The following is a 26,857-nucleotide window of genomic DNA, read 5'->3' on the forward strand; positions in this document are numbered from 1 at the left end:
TTGAAGAAACAATCAGATTTTTCTTTTACTTTTCTCCTTTTTAGGCGGTCAAAAAATAAAGAATCGGTTTTCAAAATTACATTCTTTTAATACTAACAAGTTAATTTTTTTAACCATCATTTTCAATTTGTCTAAAAATGAGGTGGTGCTCTTGGCTCGACTTTGTATGTTATATTGCATTGTAAATTTGTAATCACATGTTTGTGTCGGATAGAAACCGCAGCAGCAAATGTTAAAAATAGTGTAATTTCTTGTATCAATTGTAATACTCCAATTTTATAGTGAATTCATTAATTTTTATTGTAGCGTTCTCACAAAAAATGTACTCCTAATTTTCAAATCCGAACTCCTAGTTAACATTTGGTGATGCTTTTGCAACAAAAACCAGCATATTTATCTGCATATATTCTCAATAGTAGCATTAAATTTACTAAAAGAAATGGGTTAAGCCATGTCAGTATTTGAAACAGAGATGAGAAAAAAGTTGAAATTCTATAAGAGAGAAATAAAGTTAAGCCTTAATCCTAATACAAATAATTATTATACGAATAAACAAAATCCCCCAATCAGAAAGTGCACATTCACAGGTTGATAACTTAGAACAAGGAATGGGATAAATCGACTAGTCTTGGAAGAGGTACAGACCTCTAAGGGTTCGCAGTCTACGCTAAGGCTACTGACGGGCTCTCTTGTTGCTGCACGAAGGACACTTGTACTGCTTGATGTGCTCGGCTCTGGCAGGGGTGATCTTCACGCATTTGCCATGAAACCACTTCTCACATATGTCGCAGCAGATCCAGAATTCGTCTGATGCATAGTTATCTCCACAGGCGCCGCATAGTGTCTCCCCATGCTCATCATCGTCTTCCTCGTCTAGTACCTCATCGTCATCTTTTGGGTCTTCGTCCTTTGGCTGTGGATGTGAGAACTTTGGCTGAGTACTTTCAATCATTCGCTGTCACCGAAAGAGCCAAGTTGTTATTACCACCCTCAAAGTCTCAAAAAAAAACTAAAGTGAACAATGTCAAGACAAAGTTCATGCTTCGATGATTGAGAGATTTTTCCCTACCGGTTTGGAGTTGGATTTCGACTTGTTGCTGCTATTGTTTAGAGTTTTTTCTTTCTGGTGTTTCTTGGCAGCACCTGTCACAACTTCGAACACAGTAGGGACATCATTGATCATGTTAAAAAGCCGCTTCCTGCAACGAAAAGGGGATAGTTCCATCACATAAGTACGATCTCGGATAAAAAGAATCATGCAAATTATGAACATCATGTCACTGGTCCTCTAATGGACCAAGGAATCTGCACATTAAAAAGACGACCCTGCCTCAAAGCAAAAGATAAACTGCCTTCGACCCAAAATCAAGAAAGGAAGATATAGAATTGGGGTACCTGTCAGCTTTATCGAATCCAAATCTAGCACCAAAGTAGAAGGCAACAGAAAGTAGCCATGCGTCACTGTGGACTGCAACTAGAGAAAGCCAGTCCTTTTCTTGCATCCCATCCCTAGCAAAGTTGATTCCCAATGCAGGCTCAGGGAGTTCCGGAGGTACTTCTTCAGCAGGTAAATTGACCTCCCATTGCTCATTTGGAAACCCGTACAAGCACAAATTCTCTTTCTCTGGAAAAGGAAAACATCACATATTTAAAACTAACTGCATAAGCCAAGCAATAAGACACGAAAGATGGCATACACACAATTAATTTCTACCTTGAGAATATGACAAATATGAAACAAGTGTAATGATACAACTACATCACATGTAGCATCTAACTCAATGATACTAACTTGTGAATGCAACGATACAACTTCCAATGTCAATAGCGACGGGAACCAATAGCCATGTGTACATGCTTCTGCCAGGTCACATATTTTGAAAGTGAAGGCTTGGAGAAGGAGAATTACAGTGCGTGTTAAAGTATGAAGCAATTCTTGGCAATTCCTGAAGATAGACAAAATTTTCAAGCTCTTTCAAGTGTGGAGAAGCCGAGAAGACAAAAATTTCAAGCCCTTTGATGATTGACAATCTAAATAAAAGCATTCCAGGAAGCAGACAAAAATTTTTAAAAAATTGTTGAAGAGAACTCTTCTATTAAAGGAATTAGGTTCTTCTCAAACCAGGAAACCCTCAGATTAACTAAAGAACTAATAGGAGACTGACTGAGAATCTTTCTCGGGAACAGTGATAAATATCTATCTATCAGTAACTTTTGGCAGGGACTGTAAACAGCTGAGCTTCCCAAAGATATGCAAGAATCTTAACAATTTGAGATCTCAAAAGAGGTAAAAACAGTGGAGTAGCTCTGGTGCAATCAGTGATATCCGGAGCGAAGGCGCACCCGGGCAATTGGGTAAAAATTTGGGGCACAGGCTACGAACCCCACAAATTGATCTTCATTTTAACTATTGGTTAATAATTGGGCTCTAGAATTGGAATACACCACAGGTCCATTACTTATTTGAAGCCTATTTACATACATACACGTGCTTAGTGGGTCCCATTGCCGGTGATCAACAACAGAGAGCACGTGATATCGAAGATCCCTTTAATTTTTTCCTTATGTGAAAATCGTGTGCGGAAACCACAATTTCTTAACTAGATCTATTACAAAGAAATAAATATCCCATTAGCAAATTCAACATCACAGAAATTCAACCCTAGTCGCTGCTCGTTTCTCTTCCCGCTGCGACATCAACAGACAGTTTGTTCAAGGCCATGTTCTTCTCTCTTCCTCCTCCAAGTCATGCGCCACAGGCGTGCTTTTGACAACATTGGGTGTAATGGAAAAGGAATGCCAGAGTGCCAGGTGAGGATGCAACGTTGGAAGAAGAATATCTCAAAAGCCAATTTCCTACATTCAGCCTTGATGGCAAGGCCGATTCTTCCACGGGAAGAAATGGTAGGAACGAGCAGTAATTCCACAGATTCTATCAAAATTGTGATACACTACTACCCTAAATGTCACATATCCAGAATCTTTACCTATTACCACGCCTGTACATGACCGAAAATACCCACTTACCCTACCATCCCTGATGTGCATCATATAAACTGCAAACACCCATGTAATACAACCAGCATATCAAAATAATTCTTTTAGGAATATCAGAAACATAATTGCTAAACTACCAAAAATCTAAAACACAAAAAAATACACACCACTTCCAAATCACAGACTAAAACACATGACCATGTAGCAACAACATTCATATCTCAACAAGAGTATAAATCCAACAGGTTCCATTTGCAGTGAGGCATAAACAGTGGTTCCACAAGTGGTGGCCCCCCACCTAATTAAATCACTCTAATTGTCAGCTCAAAATCACATTTACAGATACATTAATCTTCACCCCGGAAATTTTATGCTCAGACCGACTTAAACCTTACGCATCAAAATCCAAGCTAACACTAATTTCATGTCATTATGTCAAGTTAACTTTGCAAACTATTCTCTCAGCACAAATTTTACGAAATTGAAGTCAATTTACGGATAACATATGACACACGAAATGAAACCAGCAATTGAAAAAAAAAGCCAGAAAAATAAACATATATTCATAAATACAAAACCGAAACCCTACCAGGATCACACTGCTGGAAAAATTCTTCAACATCTGCAAACGGAATAAAAAAACGTCAACCACAAAGTAAATCAATGAGAGCGAAATTCAAATTAAAAAATGCACACACCGAAAAGCAAATTAATTCTCCACTTAAAAATATTACCATGAAAATTCGAAATTCGGAAAAGTTTGGAGGAATAAAACAGAAACCTGTGGTGAGGGCTTTGATGAGTCCAGTTCTTCTGCCCTTGAAATCCCTAAACACTTCTTCAACAGTCCGAGGATTGTAGCCCTGCTCCATCTCCGTTTCTCGAGCTCAAGCAATGGGGAAACGCAGCGGGAATTATCTGTGGGTTTAAGGTTAGGGGATAATAAATAGGAAGAGAGAGAAGAAGCAGATTTGAATCTAATGAAAATGAATGGGTTTAACTGTTTTTGAGAAATGGGTAAGCCCACTAGGACTTTTTATTTTTCTTAAACGTTATTTCTATAAAAAATTTTACTAAGTTTTCTTCAATTTTTTTGGAAAATACAATTTTAAGTTACTATGGACGTCGCTCGTGAAGTAAATCATTGCACGTCCAACTACTTAGGAGTGGATCGGATCCTCTTCTAAAGTGATTTATCCTTCTCGAATAAATTGAGGATTCTTGTTGTTTCGTAATAAATACTGCAGTTTGGCTTCAATAATAATCATCGTCACTGAAATAAATTATCTCACCTACTGTACCACCGATTGAGAGAGAATCGATAGATTTCTTTTCGAGATTGATTCTGGGGTTTTTTTGCGGTAGTTGTTAATCGGAGCGTAGGTTAGGAGGTTGGTGTGAATGCGAGCAAGGTGGTGACAACTGGCAACGTGTAATCTTAGCCTACTATGCACTTGACGGGAGATTTCGAGAGAGGACACTCTTGATGATACTATCTTGATGGATTCATTTATAGGATTCGATCAAACATCGGAAAGATATTACACAACAATCAAGTATTTCTTCAGTTGTAAAATTAAACGCTCAACATGCTTATAAGTTATAAATTTAGATCATGTTCTTGTATGTTTTTCATTGCGTGTCATCTAGTTAATGACATCACAAGAATCTCAAACATGACAACCATGAGTAGACAATACAAAGACAAAAGGAAAGTACATATTTTCACTTGAGTTGAGGTAATGGATTGTCTCCAACTTTCCTCATTTTAAGGAATCTTCCACCCTTTCCTCTAGCTCTTCTCATTGCATGAAGATGTCTTGATTCGTGCAAATATGGCTGCCCAAAATCAATACAGTATTTAGAAATTTAAACTCGATTTAGTACATGTTTTTTTGTGTGTTATAATTAAAATGCTCAAAATTAAAAAGACGACAATACAATGAAATCAACTTATAGACAACAAGAAGAAAAAAAAGTTTATTAAAAACAATTATAGAAAAAAAACGGCGGACCAACCCACAAAAACATAAGCAAATGATCAACACCATTATGACATTATCCGTTAACCAAATCCACCCAAGGAGCTAGAGTTGCCTCATGGCTGAAGTTTCAAACAAATAATCACATAATACATATAGATGGGATTCGAATTCAAGATAATTCAATCATAACAAAACCATCTAATCATTCATAATCATATAATAACAAACCTTTTTGGGCTTCTTGAGTTTATGCATCTTTGCTCTTTGTCTTCTACGTCGCAAGATCGCTTCATATTGCCTTGCGTTGACAAATATAGGCTCAAATTCTTGAATATCAAAAGGGACTAAGATTCTAAATAGAGGGTTTGTGATGATCATTGTGTTTTTGTGCTAAATATGAACAAGTAGCACTCGATTTATATAGATAGATCAAGTTTGCGGTTTTGAATTTTTTTTAAAAGAAAAGAAAGCATCTTTGGAAAAAGCATAGTTGGTTGTGCATATAAATATTTCAGTTGAAATTTTGACAATTTTAAGGTTTTGTGGATTTTAAGGATGAATGGTTAAATATGCACCGTTGATTTAACTAGAAACGGACTGGCTATTCTAATTTTCAAACTGTGATCGGTCTTTTGCCTAACTACACAGTTTATTGGTTCTATTGATTCCATTCCAATATTTTGAACCGAGAATCGGCGTTTAGCCACCATTTTTTTTGAACTAGGAAACAACTGAAAATTGTAAAAGAAATGGTTCATAAATTAAAAAAAAAATGTCGATTTTGATCGAAAATCAGAACTGCTAGTTACCAATCCAAAATAAAAATAGACAAATATGTCGTCGGTACGGTTGGTTCCATTTCCTTTGGAATTATAACCATCAATTCGTAACAGAAGACAATGGTTCTAGAATCAGTAATACGCTTAGATTCGAGTGGTGCTGAACCAATTTTTTTATTATTTTTTAACTCTATATAATTGTTTTCCAAGAATCATGAACTTAGTTTCCTACACTATTGTAGTGTATTCCACGAAGTGTAACATCTATACTATCTATACCACCATAGGTATATTTGAGGAATCACTAGGTGGAGAAAAGGGAAGGAAATTATGCAAAGTGACGAATTGAAAACTTATAAAGTTATGTAGGTGCTCGAATAAGTAAGTTGGACTCACTTTATAATTTGAATATGTAGACTTGGAATAACGAATTCCATCACATCAAACTAGTGACTCTATTTAATTTTTATTATAGTAGTACATATCACTTATCATTATATTTATACTCTGTATACTAAACAACCACTCATATTTCAAAAAGTGAGTAAGATACCAATCTTGATTTTCCGCCAATATAGTTGCATTTAATAAAATTTCCATAAAAAATAAACTATCCTCATGCAATAAATACTCCTTCGATCAAAATAATGTAATGACATGGATTTCAATAAAGTTAGATAGTGTGTTTTAAATTTTAATTGATCGAATATGTTAAATATATTTGCATTCTTTTTTCAAAGTCAAAAGGCAAGAGGTCTAAAAACTATTTAACGCTTATAGGTGAAAACTCTTTATGGAAATTCAAAGATATTTAGCAAAAATTTTAACTAACTAATAATCAACATATTAATTATCGATTCATATCAAACCCAGACAAAAAATTCAAAAGGAATACATAACTCTATGTTAGACCACCACCAAAGTTAAGGATGTGAAAATCACTCATTGCCTTAGAAAAATTGTTAAAACCAGTAGGAAGGGGGGGAAATCCCCTAATGTCACATGGTCTCATCACTCTCGTCGACTCAAGCTCGACCGCCACTTAATAACACATCGGCTGCTTGCCTCACACCAAAAAATCCCAAACAGCCTTGAAAAAATCCGAATCCCCAAAAACACAACATGTAGGTGGTGTTTGCCATCATTTAGCAAAACTCTCCCTTCACTTGTACTGCATTTACTGCATAAGAATACTGGATTTAATGAATGGGGACGATAAAAGTAACGAGTTTTCAGCACAAGATACGTTGTGATTGTAAGTAGGTGGTGCTCGACAGAGACATGGGACAGCATAAATGGAACATTCAAAATCATGTTTGTCCACATGAGGTGTCATTAGACGGGCTCCATGAAGATTGGGAGATTGTCCACATGCAAAATCATGTTATAGTCGAAACGCGTGCTAAAGGTCGAAACAATTCTACTCGAGCTTCTTCAACAAAAGTGAAAACTGGGAAAAGAAAAGAGGGGGAATGGTTGCTTACATGTGGATATGTGGGCATGAAGTAAACTGGCCAGTGTTGTCCTACTGTCATCTGTTGTCCATACTGCAAGAAAACTAATTAATTTTCCTCGGCGCCACAAAATTGTGGGCAGAATCCTGAGTAGAGCAAAATACGACTAACCTGAGGTCCGTTTGGATGGTAAAATTGTTGAGACATTGGTGTAGCCGGTGGATTATACATAACTGGCGGATGTGCAGTAAACAAAGGTCCAGCCTACACAATCATAATAAGCCCAAAATGGACCGGTGTGAGTTAAATTTACTAAGAAAGTGCAGGCATATGATGATCAAGATGACAAGGAAAAAGTAGTTTCCTTCTCTGTAAACCGAAGATACCAAGGCTATGATTGATACTCCTGTACACACAGATATTTCTTCACTCTTTTTAATAATGAAAACAGACATAAACATACATTGTCCAATAAGCTCATTTTCTATTTCTTCTCCTAAAAAACACTCTTAAAGCACTCAAAAGCCATCCTTGTGAATTACAATCTCAAAAATTTCGCAGTTATTGAATCTTTAGGTACAGAATTTCTTTAGTTTATGCGATATTCTTCTAATTTTGACATTATTGTGGATAGTACTAAATTCTTGCTGTTGAGTGACATGCAACTGAATGGCTGAGAAATATTGAAAGAAAAGAACTTGCATCCACTAGTTATTTGACAGCTAAAGTAAGCCCGATTCGTAGAAATATACTAGACCATCTAAACCAAGTTAAAAGGCAGTAGCAACAGAGATATGTGCACTCACCCCAACACCAGATGGCATGCCATGCATATGTGTTGCAGTAGCCATAGGTGGATAGTAGAAGGAATTATCTGCAATAGGAGAAATCGGTCTAGGTGTCTGAAATGGGACGAAGCTCTTAGCATTTGCATTAAATTTAAATTCCTAAAAAAGACGAGTAAGAGAGTTAGCAAAAGACAAATCAAGCACAGGGGACATAATGACAAGAAATTATGAGCATGCATCAAAATTTCCAATCATGTAGTTCACCTTGGCATGTGGATTAAGTGTTGACTTCTCTGAAGACAGCGAAGCAACAGATGAACTAGGAGACAATCCACGGCCAGCAGAAGTTGAGGTACCTCCTCCGCGATCAGATGCGGACGATGCAGAGCTACTGGTCCGGGCAAGAGAGGTTGCTACCCCTTGTGAGTCAGGACATGATGAACCCTTTGGTAACTCGTTGAAGAAGCTTTCCTTATCCTGAACTTTGGATGAAAAACGTGATGGATCAAATGCAGTAGCATTCGCAGATAATCCAACCTTCAGACAGCTTTCTTTATTCAATGAGTTTGAACCTGAGAAGGTATTAAGGTAATCACATCAGCCTTAATGAACACAATGATGAATATCATGGCTCAAGGGGAAATAGTCTATAAAACACATAATACGCCAAAGCAAAAGAAAATTAATTTAAAGAAAAACCTGTAATCCCTCCGTCCCACTCAAGATGTCCACATTCTTGAGTGGCACGGGATTTTAGGAGTTTAAAGGTGGATAAAGTAGAGAGAAAAAGGTAGTTGAATATTTTTAATGAGGGGAGAGAGGTTTATTTCCAAATATAGAAAGTGGACATCTTGAGTGAGACAAACTAAAGGAAAGGTGGACATCTTGAGTGGGATGGAGGAAATCCTAAAGCTTTTTGAAAAACTCATCCAATAAGAAGAAATTTAGGTCTAATTAAAAAGAATGAAGAGCCAAACATATATGTGTGGCTGGAAAAATAAGAGAGATCACTCGCCCTCGGCTTTAGATGCTCTCCGATCATGTACCTGCAAATAAAAAGAAAAAACAAGTGACAGTCAGATCCAACAACATCAATTCAAAGAAACGCCATCAAACTCCAGAGCACTCAATAGACTCTCACATCTTGCATTTCTTCATCCTCCAATACTGTCTTCACAATATCTTCATATGATCTCTCATGATTTCCCCGGTAGACTGAAGAAAAGCGAGTTTCTTCATCTATCTCAATGTTCCCATCAATTTGAATACCTCTTTCCTACACAATAACATAAGTGAGATACACCAAAAAAACACATACTGAAGGAAAGATTCAAAAAAAACATGAAGCCAAGTCTCAGTCCAACCTCTGCGAGATGAAGATCAAGGGTTTGTTCCCCCTCAATCTCTCTAGCTATCTTTAGAGCTTCTCTTTCTAATTCTCTCATTTGAGGGCCTCTATCGAGCTTCGTAGTGTAAAGCTCTTCATCAAAGGTGCTCTTAACTCCAAATAAAGTTTTATTTACCTCAAACTGATCCCAGCCTCTGTTGTGCATATAAAGGTACCAGACTAATCAAAATAGCATCACATGTACTGAAATAATTGGAGATTTACAGGAACTTTTTCATGAATAAATAGTAACTTCAACAATTCAAATCCTACTCTATAATTTCCAAAAGGTAATATGTTGCTATCTCCGAAACCATGGCTGAAAGCTTTTTAAACATCTAACCACAAATTGAAGTAGAATAGAGGTTTCGGAGTTAACTAAACTCATACGTGCAAAATACCTGTTCCAAGGACCATCAAATATATTCTCCAGTTCAGGACACCCAGGATCATCTTCATCAGGGACCCATCGCTCCAATTCTCTCCCCGCCTCTACATTCCGAGATTGTGATATGCAGGAATCTGTCATAAGCTCTTGCTGCTTTCCACGTTGTAGCTCATTCAAGAAACCATCCCTAATTACAGGCACGTCCTGTTCCGGTTACAATTTACAAATAAGATTAATTTGGGATTTTAAATCCAATTACAAAATATCCATGTTAGTAGAATGCTCTGCATCATAATCAAGATAAAACAATTTACATAAGTTACAGGTAACTTTATCATGCAAATGCCAATGTAGCAGTCCAAATTTGGCATCAGAAATTTATTTTTACAAGTACGAATACTGTTGTACCTTTGCCATGATTTGCACAAGATCCGTAGCAGGTATTATCAAAGTCTTAGAAGGAGGCTCGGAAGAATCTGAAACATTTTTCTGACCTGGAGAACCATTCTTAACTGAACATGCCATTTTCAGAATAACTCCTATACCAACGAAATAAGTAGTATGTCAGGGAGATTTTGTAGCTTTTATCATTAGCCTTATTGAGCTATATTTTCTTAACGTACCATAATCCTCCCCGCTGATTGCATGAAAAATTCCAGAAAATAGTGATCCATCTTGCACCTGTACTTCCACTTTATGCCCAATGAGGCATGTAGTTAAATATATAAGTCTATCACAAGAATTTGATTCATGTGAGTCTGCTACACCTAAAGTTACTCAGAGTTAGATTTGGCAGAGTACACACAAACTATGTGATCACAATCATGGATTCTTAACTAAACTGCTCCTGCTATCAGCTGAAACTTACTGTTAAATCTTGTTGCGGTATCTCCTTCGATTTTATGGTGACCATATCCGTTAGAAGAGGATCTAGGTGGGAGTACTTGCTGCATATTCATCTTCAACCGACGCAAGCAAATAAATTAGACCCAGGTAAAAACGTACTGCAAAGGAAACAAACAGTACAGTCAAAATCTTTCACCAAACACAAGATAAAGTTCAAGACTTTGAACTAGATAACTTCTCTTGGTAATATGAAAGGAAACAACAAAACACCATCACTTAGGTGTGACCATGGATCAAATGCCTAGTATAGCTGGTTGATATACATAGCCATTAACAATGTTCATTGAACAAGCCAAAATTACATGATTTCCAGTTTAAGACAGGTTCGCATTATTCGCCAGAAATTTTCTTTTACCAGCATAGAAAGTTGCATATCTTCTAATTGTGTAGACGGCATCCGGATACATGAAATTTATATTTAAGAAAAAAAAAGGATAAATTAAACCAACAGAAGATGTCTCCATTGGAAGTTACTAAGAAGCAGGATCCAAACAACAAAGTTGTCAGAAAACTAGATTACAAATTCACAAAAAAGGATAATGTAGTGAAAATGGTTGTTATTTAATGTTCACACATAATAAGTTCTTTACTAATACTTCAAAAAAAATGAAAGAACCTTGAATTCTAAAGATTCCAAGAAGCTAGAAATCCAAGCCTAGCATGCATCAACAGATTTATTTACTAATAGGAAAAATATTGCATTCAAAATCAAAAAACAACAACTTCAAACAAACATAAAGGTTCCTGATAACGATCACCATTAACAAATAACCACCAAAATCAACAAACATAATAACTGTTTACAACGCACCCGTATAGCAATCACCAAGCAACAAAATGGAGTAACTACAAATTATATTTGCAGCTATTTTCCGTTGTTTGTGTTCAGCTATATCATTTTCCGAATAAATCCAAACGAATATAACTACAATGGATAAAATCAACTAAATTGGGAACTATATCACCATAGAAAAAAAAATCCTCCTTGAACCTTGAGTTTTTTATTCCACGGAACAAATCACATTAAGCTATGAATCCTGCGATGAAGGATGCCGGAATTACTCACGGGAAATAGAATGGGAGATGTAGATTGTAGAGAGAGAAAGGGAGGCAATCTCGGAGAAGGTTTGATCGAACAATGAAACGACGTAGTTTTGAAGGCTACAGCCGCGAAAAATCCGGACCCGGATCAGGAAATGGGGCTAATTGTGATTGTGAAATGCATTCGGCGAAATTGAATTTGGCTTCCTCTGTCTGCTGATATACCGTACCCGGAGACCCGACCCGAATGAGATATGCCGTTGACGGTTGAATTTCGAGGAGGTTTGTAAATTGTAATTTTAATGGAAAGATTTTGTTTTTCAAACACGTCATTTTGTTTAGAGTAAATATTCTACAGTACTTTGCTTCATCTTTTCAGTCGTATTTTAATTTAATGAAAAAAAAAACTTTCAAAGAATAATGGTAGAAAATAGTACTACTAGTAACATTTAATTATGATTGTAGTAGAAAATTTCTAGTTCAAAATGATTCCAACTCAAGTTTCTTTTAATTTTGTAGATTGGCTCTGGGATATCAAGTCAATCAAAAACCAATAGATTGCAAAAAAATGATGTACATGGACAAAAGAAAAAATTTACTACTATAATTTATTTATTTTTTAAAAAGATGGAATGAAAGAAGAATATTTCTGAAAAGTAGTTGGAATGTGAATACAGTTTGATCTTTCAAAATACTTCTGAAAACAGTTCTATTGCGGCATGAAAATCTAAACCAAAGAATAGATACACATTTTTTCTTTTTTCTCTACCATGTTTCTTGATCCCACACAACAACAGTAGGATCATATAATACAAATGTCAGCTTCAAAGAGCAATCCCCAAAGACACACACACCGGTGAAAGATATAACACCTTAACCAGCACATTCCCGCTTCAGAAGCTAGGTCATGCTGAAGCAAACGCCTCTCTTCGTGCGTTGCCTCAGCCATCGTGCACCAATGCCACTGTTCGAGTCAAGAGTAATTGTGATGCACCGTCCTGCTTCAAGAAGACAATTTGTATAATTTACAGAATGAAGCCTTGAAAGCCTATCATAGAGGTTGCCTTATAGAGGTAGTTGGATCCTTTCAGACCAGTTGAAGATGTCCGAGTACACCCGATCACCTCCCAGCTCCTCCCCTGTAGCACCGGCAGCAACCCTCATAATGTCCTCGATCAAGGCAAAGTTTCCCATGATGTCAACATGAGCACCACTCTGCGTGCCTCGGCCTTCAAGAAAATTAGACGGGGGAGCATGATCACACTCCCTTATATAAGTTTTCATTCCTGAAGGATTGAATCTAGTTTTTCCACGCCACCCTTTTGCGCTCATGTAGCCCGCACTTAATACAGGGACAGTTTCGTCCCCATCAATGGTAAGAACACCATCTTTTATGCATCTATGTATATTTTCTTCAACCGCAGATGTATCAATTTGAAAAGGAATGTAGCAATCTGTAGCCGCGACCTGTTTGTATACATAAGCTCTTTCAGTAGGAATGCCAATTCCATACATAGAAAAGATCTCCATCTCTGGGGCATTTGGTAACCTGCAAAAATGGTGTTGTTAATGTATATTACAAAATGCTGCAAACCTAATAAAATCACGGAAAAAAATTAGTTAACAGAGATCAAAAGTTAAGTACACGATGCTCACTGTCTAACCTTGTTTCTAATGGATTTGACCAATATTTATAGTGCGAATACTTGGGGTCGTCCAAGTTATCAGCAATACCATAAGAAAAATGAGCACCGCCACGCTCCATCATTTTGGGGGCAACGTAGTTTAGCAGATCCAGTATATCTCCAGCAGTATAAACTTTATATTCAGTAACAGATGTGATGCCACTAATACCCATGTCATGATACTCTGTCCACACATCTTGACAAGTATCGTTTGCAAAATTGTTGCCCTTTATAGCATCCTGCAAAAAATAACTTGATCGTATCAATAAAAGGCTTAGTAACAGTCCATGACACATTCAACTACATCATGTTTATACACCATCCAGGCACATCATGTTTTTTCTTAGAGTTGTTTTCAACTGAAACATATTTCAAAGGCAGGTAAAATAAGTTGAAAGGGATTGAGATCGGAGCAATATTATCTTGTGACATGGATTTCTCATGACTAGGCTGACAGAGAACAATCACTTTCATTTTTGTTTGTTTTTTGAACTCTTAAAATCAAAGTACTCTAGCTTGGGATGTAAAGCACATTCATTTTGGTGAAATCAAAATTTAGTTTAGCTAATCTTCTAATATTAATATTAATCTGATGCTGCTATTTACTGTTCTTTTTAATCATGAAATCATTAATTTGCCAGATGTCTTTATTTTTCCCCGGTCGCAAGAAACAGACCAGAGAAATGGCAAATATGAAACTGGTGGAACTAAATTAGGGACATCCCAAAGTAGGGACTAATTAACATGCGATAGATATCACAGAAGAAAATAAGAAACGTTACCCTAAAATCAACTCTCTGAATATCCGAAGAATCTGCCTCGGCTACATCTTTCCCAAAGGATATTATTCTTCCATAATGGGCATGTTTTACTTTTGGTTCAATATTTTCATCTTCAGTACCGGTTGAGTTATCAGGTTGTCTGGTATTTTGCTTTCTTTTGCTAGCAGCATAACCCTGCTCAGGTGACCAGTCAAGTCCACCCCAAATGGTTTCTCCACCTTTTGGTATCATTGACATTGTTGAATCCCATGTCCTTGTCATCCTCATTACGTGCTGCAAGGTTTGGATTCGGAACAGATCCTTATCCAGGACACCAGGAGCAATTGTCCTGAATACAATTGACCGAAAATCAGCTACCGGTAAGCACAGGAACTAACCATACAAAAAGTGGCTGGCTATCAATCTTAACATTGAGATTTGCACTAAAGTAAACAAGAAGTTCGTACCTGGCCACAGCAATATCTCTTGCTTCTGCAGAGAAAAGCCCAGAAACAGCTTTCGGAACACCTAAAAGTGGCCCCCCAATGTTCATCACAGCCTTTATATGTTTAGCACACCAGTCTGGTCCACCTCCTCCACCCACTGGAGCAGGTGCCTCCACCCATTTCATAAAATGGAGAAAGTATAGAACACCCATGGAATGTGGAATGATTACTGCCCTGTGTCCACTTGTAGCAACCATCAGTTCTATATTACTTTTTATTCTGCTCAGTGCTCCATCACGCACCTTAAAAGTAAGCATTTGATAATAAAAGTGCGTCAATAATCCAGTTATCTCATGATTAAACAAGAACAGAGGATTGATACATGTTAACACGTACTTCTGTGTTCTGGAATGAAAGCCTCCAATCATATGCAGCCATGTACATGGATTTCTCTTCATACCCAATCTGAGCAAGATTTGCTATTAGAACTGCCCAAACAAAATATCCTGGAGCAAAGTAATCTGCCGCGACAAGGCCAGTGACAGGCCTGACTCTCACACCAAGAGGATCCAAGCCAGTTTCATTATCCAATGACATATGCTCCACCCAACATAGTGGCCTACCAGTAAAAATAAAAATACAGGTTGAAAACTTATATAAGAAGCAGGTCAATGATAGATACGAAACTTTTGAGGAATAACTGATCAATAAGTTTATCTAATGTATTGTGTCTCAGAAGCATGAAAACATCTTACAGGAAACTCAAGAGTCTTAAACACACACAGACACAAACAAGGCAGTAGGCTTCCACTAATAAGTGGTGAGTGATAGTGTGATACCACCACTAATTACTTTACATAGTAAAATGTTCATTTACTAGTCCTGCAAATACCAACTTAACTCCTAACTAGATAGAGATCTAACCTTTTAGATACACAATTACTGTACAAAAGCTGAAACATTATTCCTATCTTTATTTTTCCTACTCTATCTACCTTTTCATAAACCAAACAACCAATTTTACCTCAAAATCAAGGAATAGTGTAACATGGAATAAACTCGAACAAAAAAACAATCTTATCCCAACAACAAAAAGAGACAGTCAAGTCATATCTTCACCTCTTGTAAACATCACCAAAAGTGCCTCCCCACAGCCTCTTCCTGAACAAATCTTCAGCACAGCTATGCCCCTCCCACAGCTCCAGCCCTCCCGTGACGATTCCCGGCACGAACACCACCGGATGCTTCGCCTGCAGCCCCTCCTTCTTCAGCTTCACCCCCGGCGGGTCGGGCATTGGCCCCGTTATCGCCTCCGTCACGTACTGCGGGAACGAGGAAGGCATCATGTTGAACAGGAACAGCAGCGCCCACCACGCCACACAAACGCACCCAATAAACCAGCAGCAATTGTCCAGGCACGACCATTTCCGCTGCCTCCTCGGTTTCCGGAGCTCCGCCTTTTTCTCCTCCGGATGAGGAGCCCGGACCGACTCCTCCGCCGCGGCGCGCCTCCGTCGCAGCGATGGCATCACGGAATGACTGTTGGCGGGAAAATCGACCGATCCGGATTGAATTTTTTTTTAATAATTAATTCTGTGAATTAATTTGGATTTTTGATGATCGAGGCTACGATTAGTACCTAGCTGCTGCTTGTGTGACTGCTCTGAGAATGAAACTGGCGGCGGCGGCGGAGGATTTGGTGGCGCGAGGCTGAGTTCTAACGATTGAATGAATGATCCAATCTCGTTTCAGTATCACAACGGCCGATTCGGGTCGGGTCTAACGAAGAACAATAGATTAATTGTAATTATTGCCTACATTCTTCAAAAGATATCTTACTTTTATTTCTATTTTTATTAAAGAGGTTAATTTTAATATTTTAAAAGAAATTATCATTAATTCATTTTAATGCTTTATTATGTTTCCAATTACTTTTCCCTACATTAAAATATAGAATAATCAAATGTCATTTTCTCTCCACTTTAATGGGGAGTAGAATATTTCCAAATTTTGCTAGGAAATTATTTTTAATAGTTCAACCTCAAATTTTCTGTCCATTGCACGGAAGGCACATAATTTGAAATAGAAACCAGAGTTTTTTTTTCTTTCAAATACTCCTATGAAACTTATTGGAAATTATTTTCATTTTATTACTAGAAAAGATCAATATTATATGTTCAACAGTCTTAAAATCGTCACGGTCACATTAAGCTTTAACTTTATAGAGATTCATGGAATTTATATATTCATTATTATTCATATTGTGATTATTGGATCTAATAAATGGATTTAATTTTTAATTTAGATTGGTCACGTTTTTTACACTAAAACTTTCTGGGCCTTATTTTAATAGGCCGATTTATAATTGAACAATTTGGGCCAAATTATACAATAGCTTGAAATTTAGGTGGGCCTGAATTCGGATTTGTGTTCACTGACCATTCCCTCTAAGAGATGTGATAAAATAATGGAATAATATTAACAAAAATATATGGATATATTTTTAAACAGAGAGAACATATTAAATTAATAATATTTATTTTGGAAACATTGTAAATTGCAATTATGTCATTACTTGAGAAGAAATTCCAGGCTGGACATGTGAGTTGGTATATTCAACTACTAATAAGCTAGTATAGGTGGATGCACCCATAAATTGTACTCCCTCCGTCCCGAACTACTTGCACTTATTTCCTTTTTGGACGTCCCAAGTTATTTGTACTCTTTCCATTTTTAGTAAAAATTATCATCTACAGCCGCAATTGTTGACTTTGCTATACACTCATTCCTTAATCTCCGTGCCGAAAAGGAAATGTGCGAATAGTCCGGGACGGAGGGAGTATTATAATTTAAAAAAATCTATGATAAAATCACAATTATGGGCTTCCGACATCTAAAACTCATTAGGTGGATGCACCCAAAAATCGAAATATTAAATCGAAATTGCAAATTCAACAACGGCTTCTAAACTTAATTTTTATTAATTTGTAAAAATAAAAAAAATTACTCCCGATCGGTGGATTTCAAGTCATTCTAATTAAGGTTTAGCCTTATAAATATGGTACCGTGCAAATTTGAAGTCACTGTGCAAATTTCAAGTTATTCTGACACAAACGCTATGCGAATTAAATACACACAAGATCATGCTCAGCTCATGAACGACATGGTTGAAGAAGTTTGGGCCCGTAACCACCGTCGTTGAGAATGCGTATTTTTTTTAATTCGTATTGTAATGTATTCATTTTAAATGAAATGAAGGTTTTTTTTCCAATTTTTATAGTTATTTAAATATTCAAATAAAGAAAATGCTTAAGGCGGCCCACGGCAGGTGGAAGGGTAGGAAGATAAAATGCTGACGTGGCGGTGCATAGGGCGGGCTTTAGAGCGTCCCTCAGGGCGCCCCATTGCTAATGCTCTAAGCAAACATTATTGAGTAAAGGGACATCTTTATCAAGCTTATATACCAGTGAATAAAAAGGTTATGAGTTCGAATTTCACTTATAACGAATCGAACTTTATAGTTCGTGACATCTTACAAAGGAAAAAAAGGTCGTACACTACTCGTCTCATCTTTGGGGACGACTCTGACAGACGTAGATATTTACAAACAGAAAAAGCAACAGAAATCAAGACAAAAACAAGAAAAAAAGGTTAGAACTGAAAAACCAAAATCAGAATGAGAAAGAAAACAGAGAATCCCTATTCTTTCTCTTGTGTGTGTGTTTCCTCCCATCATGTTAGAGCTCCTTGATTCTTAGCCGACAGGCGTTTCAAGAACTCGTAGGTGGTGATCATCGTCGTTGCAGAGACGGACATGGAGGCGCACCTCGGCCCCAGTCCTCTGTAGCAAGCAGTCCATCCACCCTCCCTCACCAGACTCCTCACCGTCTGCCAAAAGCTCGGCCCCTTCCTCCCGTTTTCCTCCCCATCCAAGACCTGCAGGCGCGTCTTGATTGTGTCCAACGGCATTGTGATCAAGGCCGACACCCCTCCAGCCATGGCAGCACTCACCCCTTGAACCGCCATCACAGCCTTGGCGTCCGGTCTCAGCCCACCATTCTCGACCCTCTCCTCCCCGTTCCTGCAGAGCATACAGCCCACCCCGTTCCAAACCACCCTCTGCGCCATCGAATAAGACGCCCACCAAACAGCATTGCTCGGTGCATAAGTCAAGATCGAGATCCCAAACCCTCTATACAGCCCTCTGACCCCATCTGTCCTCAAAATCTTCCCAAACGCATCCACCCCACTCGCGTATTTACAACCACCACCGCTTCCCTGTGTCATCAGCCGCTGGCTGATGACGTCAACGGGCGTCCACACCACCTGTGCAGCCATGGCAGCGCTCAATCCAGCAGCCGCATTGGCCACAGCAGCCACACTAGGCTCAGGCAATCCAAGCCTAGTCGCGGTGGTTCCCACATTACTCTTAGTAACCTCAAGTGCAGTCATGTATACAGCTCGAGCAGGGATAGTCCCGGTCAGGGAAGTCCCAAATCCCCTATACAATCCGCGAAGCCCTTCATACCTCATGATCCAAACCCCGGTCCTAAAACAAGAAACACGCGACTGAGACACCTGCTGCCGCGTTTTCAGCACCACCATCGGGTACAACGCAGCCGAGACACCGGAGAATAAGGCTGCCCCGAGAAAGAAGAACTTGGATTTATCCAACATTTTCCATTCTATATCTGCTGGAATGTGGATTTCTTCCTCTGCTGATTCTTCCTCAGCAGCACTCAAACTCATTTTCCCCAGTTTTACTCACTAATTCTTTCCCTATCCTCAAAATCCAAAAGCCCTAATTCTATTCAATCTAAAATATAAAGCGCCCTAAAACCAAAATACAAACCCTAATTTTCTCCAATTAATCAAATTCATATCAATATCATAGAACAAACTATACATACATCCAATTAATCAAAGGCTATACACGCGAACGAAGAAATTTCGACAAAAATCCGATCTTCAGCAGCCTTGTGCACAGATTATCGCAATAAGGAGAGAAAAAAGCAAACAATATCCAATCTAGTGATTCATATTGATACGTAAATCGACTTTTTGCGCTCGTGGAAGATTGTTTTGGACGGGAAAATGAACAAGATAAATGTGCTCTTCATCTTTTAAGAATTCTTACCGATCATTTCCTCTCCTTTCAAATCCGGTAAGATCGGATCTTGCCGGAAAAATTTAGCAATTGTTTATGCTATTGAAAATGCTGACAAGCTCAAGAAATGCAATAGAAAAATAATAACAGAACTTGTTATTTTATGGGTAAAAAAATCCACACAATGGGGCCCACCTCCCACCACTCCTTTTAACTAATTCCATGTTGCAAATGTAAAATGTTTATAGTAGATTCATCTTATCTACATTTAGATTCTAAATTTTCCTTAATTATACATTATTGTGGGGAATATTCAGCATCAGGTTAATTAATTGCAAATTGCAAAAATCTAAAGATTAGTTAATACGAAACGTCTCTTTCACATGTAAATTTGGTAACATATACACATCAATGCTATTGCTAAGTGCAATTCTCCGTCCGAGTTTCTGAACTTTTTAAATTAATTGACTAACTTTTTCCATTAATTTTTATTTTTTCTTAAAATTTATTATCAAATAAAAATAAGACATTTTCGAATTAAAGAAAATTTAAAAAATTCGGAATCATGACATGTCAAACAATATCCAGACCGCAGATATTCACCTAGGAAATACTACTCACGTGCGCTTTGTCCAATGGTACCTTTTTTTATAACATTAAAAAACAGAAAAGATAATCTGACTACCAGTAAAAGTAAAGATTCCGTTGTACCTTGTTTTTTGGGCCGACAAATTTGTAGTATATCTTCTTGATAAAAAAATAATTGCATTAATTATGTCAACACAAAAAAATACAAGAGCCTATACACTTGGAATAATACTACCATTTATCTGTTTAGAAGGAAATTGAGGCTATTATGATAAAATGCAAAGGAAGAAAAAGATTACAAGAGCCTATATCCTTAGAGAACTGAAAAGTGCAAACTTGGGCCGGGCCTCGTTAACACCTCTATGGCGAAAACCCAATGCGAAAAACACCACAAGAGGAAAATGAGTACCCGTCAATAGCTTTCGAGCATGGTGCAGCTCGAGGGAAAGAGTTCGTATTCCCGTTTAAGTAATGGTTGAGATTCGAGCTGAGCTGAGCTGACAATGAGGTTTCCGCTTTTGGTGGACTCTGCGTGCTAGCTCCTGAATTTGAGCATTTTCTCGACCGGTTTACACTGGAAATCTTCGCGTATGACAGATTAGTCCCTTGAGTACTGCATTAGCTCAAACCACTGCAAGAGGGAGAGATGTTGAAAAATCAATGTCAGTTTCGAAAACTTAGAACGGTGCAATAACTGTGAGCACACTCGAGGACGTCACATACTTGTCTCAAAAGATCCGCGAGTGTCCGAGGAAGTGCTTCAATGTTCTTGAGGACCACGTAGTATGGGAATGGGAAAGAGTCGATGTACCTGGAGAGCTTAAATTCTGTCCCCTTACCTGTGAATTCCTGCAAGGTGTGATCGTGTTAATGTTTCCATGAACGTAAAGCTTAAGAACGGACGAATGAATCGATTTAAGTTGTAGAATTTATACCTGTAAATCCATGATGGATTCATTAGGGCTGTCTAGTAGCAGGAATGCAACCATCCGTTTAGTGCTCAGGATGTCTCTCACACGCCGTTTCAATTTTTCCTGATTTAAGGAAAATCGAGGGTTAAGGAGAAGGATTGTGATCTGTGTGTTGTGTGTTTTCGTTTTACTTGGGGAGGGGAGAGTGGTGGAAGAAGAGAAAATGGTACCTTCTCGTTGAAACGACCATCGGCTATGATCAGTACAAGCTGCTCTAGAGGATTGCAGCCAGATGGCGACCGCGCCTGCATCACAGCGGTATCGAGCATGTTGTTCACATACTTCAGTAGATCTACCATTGGTTCATCTGCGATCGTATTCTCTTGCTTAAACGTGAAGCTCGACATCATCTGGTCCAAGTAAAATGCCAAACCAAGGAATTTATATGTTAAACATTTGCTAATGAATAAGACTTTTCAAATTACAAGATTTGGAACATATATGAAGATGCTACCTTGATTCCGGCCTCGGGGGTGAATGGTTGGTCGAAATCGTGGAGTAATCGAATGTTTCCCTGCTTCCCGAAGCTAGCAACAGCCAAATTTCCAACTTCCAGCTGGGACATTGCGCGGCAGACTGTCACGAGTGCTTCCATGGCGAACCTTCCACAACTGCCTTCTGACATACTGGCAGAGTCGTCCACTGCAATCATGACTTGGTAGTCGCGCTTGCTCGGCTTCATTCGCCTCAGCCATATCCTGTCTTTCCGGTAGTGGCTGGCGATATATTGAATCACCTGGGGACCAAGAGATATCAACGGACTACTCTTTGGAGCATCGGAATTTGATGGATCGATCGAAAAATGAAAATAATATGGTGAAAACATACCTTCTTGATGTTTATCCTTTTACCAGTTCTGTAATCACCCTGTAGCTTGCTAGCTAAAGTAGGCTCCATCGCGAGACGCAACTGTTCTGCCAGTTCCTGAGACAATCTCGTCGTACGGGATTCATATCTTCGCCAAAGAATGGCAGCTTCATCCCTGGTATCAACGGAGGGCTCAAACTTACTACCTTTACCAAGCTCATCATCATCATCGCTCACTGCTGAAGTTCTAATATGACGAATTTCTTCGTTGATGTACGACTTCTTTACCGATACAAGACTGTCCGACAAGGTAGTCCCGTCTTGACTATAATCATCATCGACTTCCATGGCATCTCCACTATCCTGCTCCATATCCGCTGTTCCTTGCTGCTTGCTGGCATAATTTGCAGAATACACAGCAGAATTTGCAATGGGATAGGTCTCGGGGTTGCTCTTTTCAATCTCAATTTCAGCGGCATGATCCTTTGCATCAGTACCTCCTACGTCAATTTCCGTCTCGTTCTGAGCAATATCACCCTTGACTTGTTCTGCCGTTGCAGGTCCAAGTGCCTGAGCTGTTCCCTCCTTGAACTCGGCAGTGTAGCCGTACTCATCAGCATCTTCCACCATATCATCTGATTTCTCAACTTGGTCAGGAAGGTCGACCGAGACTTTAACTCGCTCTTTCCACCTATCAAGAGCATCACCAATGCTCCTACAAGGGTTCGGCTGAGCTTTCTGAATACGTGACTCTGAAGGGGTTAAGGAAGTTTGCGATTGCTCGTGGCTCAGTTGCTGGCCGTTTGTAGAGTCTGCAACTCTAACTTCAAGGTCAGAGGCATTAGGCTGACCATTTGTCGGAGCGAGGTTGTCTTTGAGTTCACTCTCGGAATATTTGTCGTCTGGAGCTGAGTCGCCTTGCTCAGCCATAGCTGCAAAGTCATCCGTCGACTTCCCAGCAGACTGAGCAGCATTATCATTAGGATCAGATTGCAAAACATCTTGCTCCGGCATCTTAGCATCTGATTCTTTATCGTTTCCAGGGCCATCCCCATCAGGGTTCTCAGGGTCTGCCTCTTCCATGAATTCATCGGCCTTTTCCTCATTTTGTGCATCAGAATCATCCACATCTTCTGTTTCTCCCTCCTCCATCGGTTCACTACCATCCAATTCATTCCCGGGCGCTTCTTCCTCCTCCGGTGTTTTGTCTTCGACATCGGGATTCAACCCAGTAGGATCTGCATATGCATCATCCTTGTCTACCTTCATATCTTCTTCACCATCAGCACCTTCTTCATCTCCGTTTTCCTCATTAGGTTTGTCAGCTTCTTTTGCGTCAAGATCAATGGCATCTTCTTTCATAGCTTCAGAATCTTCCTTGGCTCGAAGCTCTTCATCTTGAGCTTGATCTTTCACAGATGCACCCTGTTCGTACTTCTCATTCGCGCTGCGGTCCTCATCCTCGTTCGTATCACCGAGTTTCTCGTCCACTACATCACTCTTATCACCTACTTCTCCCATGGCAGATTCTATCTGCTCATCGTCTTCATTCTCATTGTTCTCGTCATCTCCTGAATCCTCACTCACACTGAACATATCACCATCGAACTCCTGCTCCATCTCTATCCCTTTCTCGTTTTTACTGGGCATGTCATCTTTACGCTCCTCATTCGGCTTCAAAAAACAAAATTTAATATTAACACCGTACTGTGAAAACCAATACCATCGAAAGATCAAACGCTGAATCTGCATAGTGCATACCTTATCAGAAGCTCCGAGGAGCTGGTCTTCATCTTGGATTTGATCACTGACATCATTCACTCCTGCACCCTCACTCATACCAGTTCCACTTGCATCCTGAGTCATCTCATTCGAGTTGTCGTTTTCCTGCTCTTCAATGGTACCGAAACCTTTCATGAACAGCGAAGCAAGTACATTCGTGAGTCCATACGTCACTTTGGATACCTACAAGGAACAGCAACAACATTTCTTAAATACTGTCAATTTAATGGAGTAAGAAGTAAACATAATCGGGTGATATAAATGTTACGTAAGGCTTACCATTCTATGAGCGACTAGAAAATCCTGCAGAACTTTATCACCAAAAGCAAGTATCATATCCAACAGGATATGCAGTTTTCTCAACTTTGTGCAAATCAAATTTGCACTTTCCCCAGAATAGTTGAGAAGTTCTCCCTAAGGAAAAACATGAAAAATATAGAGAAATTAAGGTCAATTAAAAAATTTTAAATGGAAAACAAAGCAAGGAAATTGATGGTCCATGAACTTACAGCACACTGAATTGTTCTGGTTACATCCTCATATATCAGGTCCAACTGCAGAAGTTCGATATCTTTCTCAACCATAATCTTCCACTCCATCATCTTTGTTTCTGGTTGTTCAGTTGAAGAAGAATCACAGTTAGGAGATCCAGTGGTCTGAAGTATACTGAGGATGCGCTTATTTGTTTGCTTGAGGGAAGTTTCGAAATCTGTTTCAAGTTCATTTATATCTTTTTCACCACTAAAATCAGCATTCTCTGATGATTTTCTTGTTAGAGAAGATAAATGGAACTCTTCAGCATCATGAGCCTGCAAAACATTACATTTTACATCGGCCCATATGAGACTTTATTATCCATATACTGTTTTACTGAACAGGTAAGATATGCTACGAATGGAAGATCTCAGTACCTTCGCAAATAGATCCTCAAAATGCCCAAGAAGGATTTTGACAGCCCCGTGCCCACTGAAAACCAAGAGATCCTTCTCGAATGTGTTAATCAACTTGAAGTTATCATTCACCTGCTCTTCCATTTCTCCTGTAACACCATAGCAATGCAATGCAACACCGCCTACAGTGATGTCTTTGCAACTTCCAAGAAGATGTTGATCCAGTTTATTCTGTCGGTACCACAAGCAATGTAAGATTAAAATAGCATTCAAAGTACAAGACAAAAAATGTATGCTTCCTAGAGTACCTTAGATTTCTGAAAGTCGGGAAGGACTTTCTGAATAAATGCTCGAATCTTTTCTGCTTCGCGCTTCACAAGAGAACATGTATCCAGGTGATTGTTTACAACTTTTTGTAGCAACAAATGTTCCTCGTATAGCAAAGTGCAGAAACCATCAATGAGTTGCTGCAAAATCGGCAGAGTGGTCATCAGAGAGGACTCAATAAGGTTGACATCGAGTAGTAGGGTGTTTTAAGGTACCTTTTGTGACCACATGCATTTGAAAGTAGCACACTGGTTCTTGCTAAAGTCACTGTCTCCGGAGCTGAGGTGACAGAGCTTGAGAATAAATTTGTCAAAGGCCATATGCATTGTCTCAAGTTCTTGAGATTGTCTGAGAACTTATATGCTACAACTCTTTGTTCTTGTTGTATCTCAATAAGATGATCAACGTAAGAACTGGACCTCTCAATCTACAATGCAGAGAGTATGTTATTGTATCAATTGCATGTAATAAATATGATTATTGTATTTCATACAATGACAGCATGGATTTTCCTGGCATACATACCTCAATTAGTTGAAGATCTTTATGAAAATTCAAACATATTTTCTCCAAAATCTTAAATGATGCAACGTTCTTAAAGTAGAACTTATTCACCATTCGCCATATGGTATCAAAAGAAGGGTGAAAGATATCAACGCTGCTTTGAATATCCTCACTTTGTCTCAGAAGTAAATGTTGCAGTTCATAAGACGGCTGGAGAAGCCAAGAATGTGATCTGTCGGATTGACCCTGCAACACAGTACACATTGTTAACAAACTAGACAAGCTCCATGCCTACTGTACTCACATTCCAACTAAGCATGAATCTCAAATTGACTAGTTAAAGGTTTAGAAAATATTACTTGAATGTACCTAAAATGGAAAGTAAACCTAGAATTGTGTTTTAAAAATATGAAACGATTAAAATGGGCATGGAGGGGGCAGAAATAAAATCTACTGATAGAAGAGCAATTAGAAAACTTGAACAACAAAATAAATTAATAAAATTAAAGCATAAAAGTGTACCTCGATAGGTTTTCTATGCTTGGACAAGCCACAACTATCGAGGAGGTTTAAAAGTTCAGCGAATGCCCTCTTCTTTCCAGACTTCTTTGCTTTATCTTCCCAAAATTCACCGCAGTGTACTACAGTGGCGCATAATTTTTCAATCGTATACCACAACTGTTCTTTAGCTTCCGAGTAAAAGCATGAAGACTGTGGAGGTGTATCATCCTTGACGCTACCTGATATCTCTGCAATATTTAGGATCCCGTTAAATTATCAAACACTGGAAGGACCAACTATATGAGGTTATGGCTAACTCAGTGAACTAACCCCCTACTTTCGCCAGCCTCTTCCACCAATCAGCAAACCATGCAGAACTGTTTGAAGAAAGAAGTCGTTTTAATGTAATGCAGAACGCAAAAAAAGATGATTGAAGAGGTAAAGAAAGGTTACCTGTTCTTGGCTATAGATTCAGCCTCATTACAAGCCGTATCAAGGATAGTCTTAATGACATCAAATTGGTCAAGCATGAACTTTTGGCTAGGATGGTTGCTGATCATACTTCGAGAGGATTCTTGACCAATAAATTCCATGAGAGGTTGTTGGAGTAGATCCTATGTACAAAAGAATGATGTTAACTATGTAATGAGTTTCCTTCTAATATCCAGTACATACGAGGAAGCAAAGTACTCCCTCCGTCCCAACTTAAGAGTCCTAATTAGTTAGGGCACGGGTTTTAAGAAATGTAAAGAAAAGTGGGTTG

At 38.6% G+C, this 26,857-nt stretch overlaps 4 protein-coding genes, 1 long non-coding RNA gene and 1 pseudogene across 11 annotated transcripts; all 6 read right to left on the reverse strand.

The window, feature by feature from the left end:
- Positions 1-473: 473 nt before the first annotated feature.
- Positions 474-3,987, reverse strand: LOC121767439 (PHD finger protein ALFIN-LIKE 3-like). Of its 2 annotated transcripts, XM_042163702.1 has the most exons (5): positions 3,779-3,987; positions 3,587-3,619; positions 1,396-1,624; positions 1,070-1,199; positions 474-955 (listed from the first exon to the last, which is right to left on the reverse strand). In XM_042163702.1, exons 1-5 carry the CDS (start codon positions 3,867-3,869, stop codon positions 674-676), a joined length of 765 nt encoding a protein of 254 aa, XP_042019636.1. In that variant the 5' UTR covers positions 3,870-3,987; the 3' UTR covers positions 474-673. The 2 variants fall into 2 exon arrangements, with proteins under 2 accessions (XP_042019636.1, XP_042019637.1); XM_042163703.1 differs by lacking the exons at positions 3,587-3,619; positions 3,779-3,987 and adding an exon at positions 1,793-3,537.
- Positions 3,988-4,597: 610 nt separating this feature from the next.
- Positions 4,598-5,352, reverse strand: LOC121768309. Its single transcript, XR_006043344.1, has 2 exons — positions 5,211-5,352; positions 4,598-4,836 (listed from the first exon to the last, which is right to left on the reverse strand). It is a non-coding gene; the product is annotated as an uncharacterized LOC121768309 (long non-coding RNA).
- A 1,219-nt stretch (positions 5,353-6,571) lies between these two features.
- On the reverse strand, positions 6,572-11,967 carry LOC121767383 (polyadenylate-binding protein-interacting protein 3-like). 5 transcript variants are annotated; one of them, XM_042163641.1, is made up of 13 exons: positions 11,676-11,967; positions 10,647-10,782; positions 10,402-10,545; positions 10,187-10,317; positions 9,792-9,982; positions 9,368-9,545; positions 9,145-9,279; positions 9,019-9,049; positions 8,268-8,575; positions 8,022-8,162; positions 7,387-7,479; positions 7,246-7,296; positions 6,572-6,941 (listed from the first exon to the last, which is right to left on the reverse strand). In XM_042163641.1, exons 2-13 carry the CDS (start codon positions 10,735-10,737, stop codon positions 6,939-6,941), a joined length of 1,497 nt encoding a protein of 498 aa, XP_042019575.1. In that variant the 5' UTR covers positions 10,738-10,782; positions 11,676-11,967; the 3' UTR covers positions 6,572-6,938. The 5 variants fall into 5 exon arrangements, with proteins under 5 accessions (XP_042019575.1, XP_042019576.1, XP_042019574.1 ...); XM_042163642.1 differs by having other exon boundaries at positions 7,246-7,308; positions 10,402-10,470; positions 11,676-11,966; XM_042163640.1 differs by having other exon boundaries at positions 7,246-7,308; positions 10,402-10,536; positions 11,676-11,966.
- Positions 11,968-12,319: 352 nt separating this feature from the next.
- LOC121767668 (phospholipid:diacylglycerol acyltransferase 1-like) lies at positions 12,320-16,426 on the reverse strand. Of its 2 annotated transcripts, XM_042164000.1 has the most exons (7): positions 16,257-16,426; positions 15,737-16,156; positions 15,014-15,236; positions 14,639-14,919; positions 14,193-14,520; positions 13,390-13,649; positions 12,320-13,274 (listed from the first exon to the last, which is right to left on the reverse strand). In XM_042164000.1, the coding sequence occupies exons 2-7, from the start codon at positions 16,144-16,146 to the stop codon at positions 12,791-12,793; spliced, it is 1,986 nt and encodes a 661-aa protein (XP_042019934.1). In that variant the 5' UTR covers positions 16,147-16,156; positions 16,257-16,426; the 3' UTR covers positions 12,320-12,790. The 2 variants fall into 2 exon arrangements, with proteins under 2 accessions (XP_042019934.1, XP_042019933.1); XM_042163999.1 differs by having other exon boundaries at positions 15,737-16,426.
- Positions 16,427-18,084: 1,658 nt separating this feature from the next.
- On the reverse strand, positions 18,085-19,838 carry LOC121766907 (solute carrier family 25 member 44-like). The gene has a single exon (XM_042163138.1). The coding sequence runs from the start codon at positions 19,364-19,366 to the stop codon at positions 18,350-18,352; it is 1,017 nt and encodes a 338-aa protein (XP_042019072.1). The 5' UTR covers positions 19,367-19,838; the 3' UTR covers positions 18,085-18,349.
- Positions 19,839-20,472: 634 nt separating this feature from the next.
- The window catches only part of LOC121768342, a 36,579-nt pseudogene continuing 30,194 nt past the window's right edge, over positions 20,473-26,857 (reverse strand).

Source organism: Salvia splendens, chromosome 15 (genome assembly GCF_004379255.2).
Source record: "Salvia splendens isolate huo1 chromosome 15, SspV2, whole genome shotgun sequence".
NCBI classification, from domain to species: Eukaryota; Viridiplantae; Streptophyta; class Magnoliopsida; order Lamiales; family Lamiaceae; genus Salvia; species Salvia splendens.

Bases quoted from the DNA above. Each gene is read 5' to 3' on its own strand.
- LOC121767383 (XM_042163639.1), bottom strand. From the start codon at position 10,737: ATGAATATGCAGCAAGTACTCCCACCTAGATCCTCTTCTAACGGATAT. The intron at 9,983-10,186 runs GTACAACAGTAT...TAACCGGAACAG, and splicing joins TTGTGCAAATCATGGCAAAG to GACGTGCCTGTAATTAGGGA. The intron at 8,576-9,018 runs GCGAGTGATCTC...ATACCTTCTCAG, and splicing joins GAGAGCATCTAAAGCCGAGG to GTTCAAACTCATTGAATAAA.
- LOC121766907 (XM_042163138.1), bottom strand. From the start codon at position 19,366: ATGAGTTTGAGTGCTGCTGAGGAAGAATCAGCAGAGGAAGAAATCCAC.
- LOC121767668 (XM_042164000.1), bottom strand. From the start codon at position 16,146: ATGCCATCGCTGCGACGGAGGCGCGCCGCGGCGGAGGAGTCGGTCCGG. The intron at 14,920-15,013 runs GTACGTGTTAAC...CTTACTTTTAAG, and splicing joins TTTCATTCCAGAACACAGAA to GTGCGTGATGGAGCACTGAG. The intron at 14,521-14,638 runs GTACGAACTTCT...AATTGTATTCAG, and splicing joins AGAGATATTGCTGTGGCCAG to GACAATTGCTCCTGGTGTCC.
- LOC121767439 (XM_042163702.1), bottom strand. From the start codon at position 3,869: ATGGAGCAGGGCTACAATCCTCGGACTGTTGAAGAAGTGTTTAGGGAT. The intron at 3,620-3,778 runs GTTTCTGTTTTA...TTCCGTTTGCAG, and splicing joins CATCAAAGCCCTCACCACAG to ATGTTGAAGAATTTTTCCAG. The intron at 956-1,069 runs GTAGGGAAAAAT...TTTCGGTGACAG, and splicing joins CGAAATCCAACTCCAAACCG to CGAATGATTGAAAGTACTCA.